Source organism: Oppia nitens, unplaced genomic scaffold, assembly GCF_028296485.1.
Source record: "Oppia nitens isolate AA-2021 unplaced genomic scaffold, nextdenovo-longstitch-racon4-pilon3 scaffold5_pilon_pilon_pilon, whole genome shotgun sequence".
Lineage (NCBI taxonomy): Eukaryota > Metazoa > Arthropoda > Arachnida > Sarcoptiformes > Oppiidae > Oppia > Oppia nitens.
The window spans coordinates 29,452-34,499 of record NW_026533243.1 but is presented as its reverse complement, the minus strand read 5'-3'; the positions used below and the strand labels follow the sequence as shown (position 1 = coordinate 34,499).

The following is a 5,048-nucleotide window of genomic DNA, read 5'->3' as shown; positions in this document are numbered from 1 at the left end:
TAACAAAATAATTACTTAATACCACTTCAATAAACTATAGGGTGATTCGGGTGGACCATTGGTTCAGTATGTAATGGATGACAATAATAACATTTATCAAACTAATAATAATAGTAGTGATGTTATGATGGGTGGTGTTAATGGTGGTGGTGGTGGTCGGGTAGTACTAATTGGTTTAGCTAAAGGATTTACTCACAAAATAGCTGACTGTCCTTTGATTGAACATACCGATGCTTTGAATGTATTTGTTCGGTTGTCTAAACATATTGATTGGATTATTAATACTGTTTCGGGACATTAAATAACATATAAGACTAACAACTTTTGGGTTAGTCTCCAAACTGACAGCTTATATATACTGTATATATATATATATATAAATATTATATATTTATAATTATAATTTATAATAATTATCTGTAATAATAATCTATAATAATAATTAGTGTTTAGATATAATATTTAATATTATAAGCATATGATAGTTAAGATACAGTAAAGTAAGGTATATATATATATTATATTAATAGTTATTAACTAAAAAATATATAACAATAATAATTATTAATTGAATTTTTTAAAAATAAAATTTGTATAAAAATAAAATAGTTTAATATATGTTAAATAAAATAAGTCATTATAATCGTTATTGTAATTAATTATTTAATTATACATTTATACATTTGTATAATATTTTTATAATTTACTAATTTTTAAATATATTGTTTATATATAGATTTAAAATGAAATTATATAACAATCATATTAAGTAATTTTTGACTTTGAGATTAATTTTTTTTAAATTAATTAATCAAATTGTCATTATTGTTGACATTGTTGTTGTTGTTGTTGTCGTCGTTGTCGTTGTTGTTGTTGTTGTTGTTGTTGTCATAATTGTTTTGATTAACCATTTCGTGATCGTTAGTCCTCCTGTCCTGTAATGTCTGGCCATTAAACACACGCTTCAAGTGTATGACTATTACAACACATATCGTGATTGCAATCAATGAAATAACTATTAATATAATTGGTTTCAGTAGCAGAAAATCCGGTGGAAATTGTTGTGGATTTTCAATTATATCCCCGATATATATATCTAAAAAAATATTGTTTATAATAAAATTTATTTTTACTTTAATTATTAATTCAATATATATTTTATTTATCTTTATATTACAGGTATTTTATAATATATAAAACACAAAAATACATAAATAAATAATTAAACAAATTATTAAAACATATAAATGCCTGATTGATATATTTAGATGAATTCATTTTGATTACTTTGAAACAAATTGACTGATTTTTAAAATAATTAATATTTATTAATAATTAAAAATAGTTGCATAAAAAAATTTAATATCTAATACTGAAACTATTTAATAAGTTTATTAAATTAATAATAATTTTTATTTTATATAATCTAATGACTAATAATATGTAATATTATAATCTAAATATATCCCCCTTTTTATAACAAATTTGTTGATCACTAAAGTTTTTATGTTATATATATACAGTATATATATATATACTGTATATTTCATTTTGCGATTAAGTTTCAAAAAATTGTTTAAAAATACTGTATTATAAACTAATATTATTATTATTATTATTATTAAACTAACCAATATTTTGTGACAACCAAAAAAATAATAATTGAATGATTAGTCAATTAATTGTTTATATTGAAAATTAATAAACAAATTTTATTCAAATAAATAATATTTATTAAATATCATAATAGCATTATTTTTATCACTTAAATTAATTATTTCTATATTAAATATAAAGTTATTTTTATGTAATTTTGTTTTATAATGACTATTTATAACAGTAATATATAAATTAATTAATTAATTAACTTAATTCCTATCAAAAATTAAGTTATTATTATACAATTTTAATAAATAAATATTAAAGTGTCTTAAAAATTTAATTTTCTAATAATTTTCTAACATTAAAATCGTAAAATTGTATAATACTTAATTAAATTCAATTTCTAATTGTTAGTAATTTACTGTAAATAATTAACTATAATAGTCAAATAGCAGATAATTTATTTAAGATGAGTTTTATTTTTAAATAACTAAAACTAAAATTATTTCCTAACAAATAATTAGTTAAATAATATGATTTTAAAAAAAAAATTACTAACTAGTAGTTTATGTAGTCAAATACAATAGCCGAAAAACTTTATAAACATCTAGTTTTCTAAATAATTTTGTTTACTCTAAATTTTAAGCTTTGGATAATTGTTTTTATCAAAAATAATTACAATTACAAAGCTAACCAATATTTTATAAAACTTAATGTTTATATTTTAAATTACCGTTAATACAATTATCTAGAATAAATAATTTTAATAACCAATGTTAATGTATAACTTACAGTAAGTTTAAATAAACTTAAATAATAACTTTTTAAGACTATTGTTTGTAAAATATTTAATTATAAATTTATATATACAGTATATATATAAAAAAGTTTACAAATTTTAATTTTATAACTATAGTAATACTAAACTATCAATTATTGTTGATTTTAAAGTGATAATAAAATTATTATTATTATTATTATTATTATTATTACTACTACTACTACTACTACTACTACTACTACTACAGTTGACAGTTATGCCAATATCGGGGAAATGTTGTCACATCTCTTATATTTTGAATACCGGTTAACGTTTGGATAAGTCTATCGAAACCGATACCGAAACCACCGGTAATAGTATTACCGAAACGCCTTAAATCTAAATACCTATTATTTATATATATATATAAATAAAAATTGTTTGTTAAAAATCAATCATTACAAATATTATAAATAAATATATATATATATATATAATACAAACCAATCAAAATTGTCTTTTAAATTGAGATCTATTAGACGATTGTCGAGCACTTTGTAATCATCTTCACGTAGACTTCCGCCACATATTTCGCCAGAAATTGGAGACAATAAATCAAAACATAGAGCCTTTAAAATTTAAATAAACAAATAAATAACTAAAAATATATATATATTTATGAATAAAATGCTTTCATCAATAATACCTTTCCATCCGATTGTTTCATATAAAATGGTTTGACATTAGCGGGAAAATGAGTGACAAATACGGGAACATTACCGCTATAGTCGACTAAATATCTTTCGTGTTCGGCACTCAAATTGTGTCCACTTTTTAAAGTTGTCGCATATTTTGGACATTTAGTTAGTACATCAATGGCATCGTTATATGTCATCCTAATAACAGTAGTAATAATTTATTAAAACAAAATTGATTAAAAAATACAATTTTACAATTAATACCTGACATAACGTTTTTGTAAAAAATTATCAAAATATTCATAATTGGTTTCTTTGATCAAATAGTTGAAGTCATCGGTACACTGATTACTTAAATAATAGGCTATAAACTTGCAGACAGTCTCCACTCTGTCCATCAGTTCATCGACAGTATCGACAAACGCTTCTTCCGCTTCAAACATCAAAAACTCTGCCAAATGTCGTCTGGATAGCGATCGCTCGGCTCTGAAACACTGGCTAATAGTGTAGACCCGACTCAGTGACCTACCGGTAAAAAAAGAATAGTTGAAAATACACTGTTTAATACTACTGGCCACTGGCCGACCATCATAATAACCTACCGGGCCATAGCTTCTAAATGTAATTGTGACGAAACTGTTAGATATGTTTGTCTATCAAAGTAGTATTGGTTGTCTTGATTACAATATGGAGACTAATAAAAAGTAAAAATGATTATTGCAATCAAAGTTTGGATCAAATGTTTTGCACCACAACAACAACAACAATAAAATCAATACTTTAATTGAGAAGACATGTCCACCGCCTTCACAGTCGTTGGATGTGATGAGCGGAGCGGTTGTCTGTATGAAATCGTTTTGTTTGCAATACATATGGACAGCGTTCTGGGCTTCGCTTCGGATTCTGGCCAACGATTGATAAATGGATAGTCGTTGCCGAAGATGCGGATATTGGCGACAATAGGCGGCAGTTGTATCATGAGTTAGACCTTTGTCGACAAACGGATACTCCAGAGGATCACACGCGCCCACAATCTCCAGTGACTGACACAACAGTTCTGTCGGCTGTTTGGGTCCCGGACTCGGCATCAGATGACCGACACAGCGGACACAACAGCCGTGATGTAGGTCTTTGATTGTCAAACTGTTTGAATCAATCAATAAAACACAAAACAACTAAATCACAAGATATTAATATATGATATCATTTAAATAAAAATTGTTTACTTTTTAATAACATCTTTACCGCTGATAACCACTTGAAGATTTCGACGATCGGATCCGTCGTTGATGTGTATGAATACTGGACGCTGTTTGCGGACAAATCTGATCCAACCCTAAGAAAACAAAACAACAACAAGACTTTGGTCAGTAAAATGCAGACACAGTTTTTTGCTACAAAACAATTTACCGAAATGGCCACCAATTGGTCGCCGGATGGTTCGGTAATCAATGCATTCTTGATGTTCAATCTCTTCGGCAGGATTGCCGCCGCCGACGGCTTGCACTGTATGAACGGCTTATTTGTCGGCGACGGCGGCGTCGGTGACGATATGCACGTCGATTGTGGTCTCAATTGTTGTTTTCGGCTATAGTGATGTCCACTGTCGCCGCCGGCAATCATCAGTTGCCGATTATGTCGTTGTCGTCTCAATTGTCGACACAATTGACGGCCAATTGTTGTCCACTGTTGTTGTTGTAGTCGCCAACCATTCAATGCAAACAACATTTTCATTGATTGTTATATTTTTTTATTTCAAAAAACATTATAAACAGTAATACTGTATAAAAAACAATAATATTTTTGTTGTGTTTTATATCTATGTTTACAAAAACTCTAAACACATGTGTGTTTAGTTGTGGGCGGAGTTAATGAAAAGTTTTCAAAAAATTATTTTTTATTGCATTAAATGTTTAGTTTATTTATGAATTATTTTTATTTTTTTATATATAAAATAAATAGTATATATAAAGTTTAAATAGTTATTA

The 5,048-nt window shown here is 26.0% G+C and overlaps 1 protein-coding gene across 1 annotated transcript; it reads right to left on the bottom strand.

Annotated features, from left to right (window-relative positions):
* Positions 1-2,608: 2,608 nt before the first annotated feature.
* LOC128961055 (probable asparagine--tRNA ligase, mitochondrial) lies at positions 2,609-4,825 on the bottom strand. Its single transcript, XM_054307263.1, has 8 exons — positions 4,471-4,825; positions 4,287-4,396; positions 3,840-4,203; positions 3,663-3,754; positions 3,325-3,585; positions 3,069-3,258; positions 2,867-2,991; positions 2,609-2,769 (listed from the first exon to the last, which is right to left on the bottom strand). The coding sequence occupies exons 1-8, from the start codon at positions 4,792-4,794 to the stop codon at positions 2,625-2,627; spliced, it is 1,611 nt and encodes a 536-aa protein (XP_054163238.1). The 5' UTR covers positions 4,795-4,825; the 3' UTR covers positions 2,609-2,624.
* Positions 4,826-5,048: the final 223 nt, after the last annotated feature.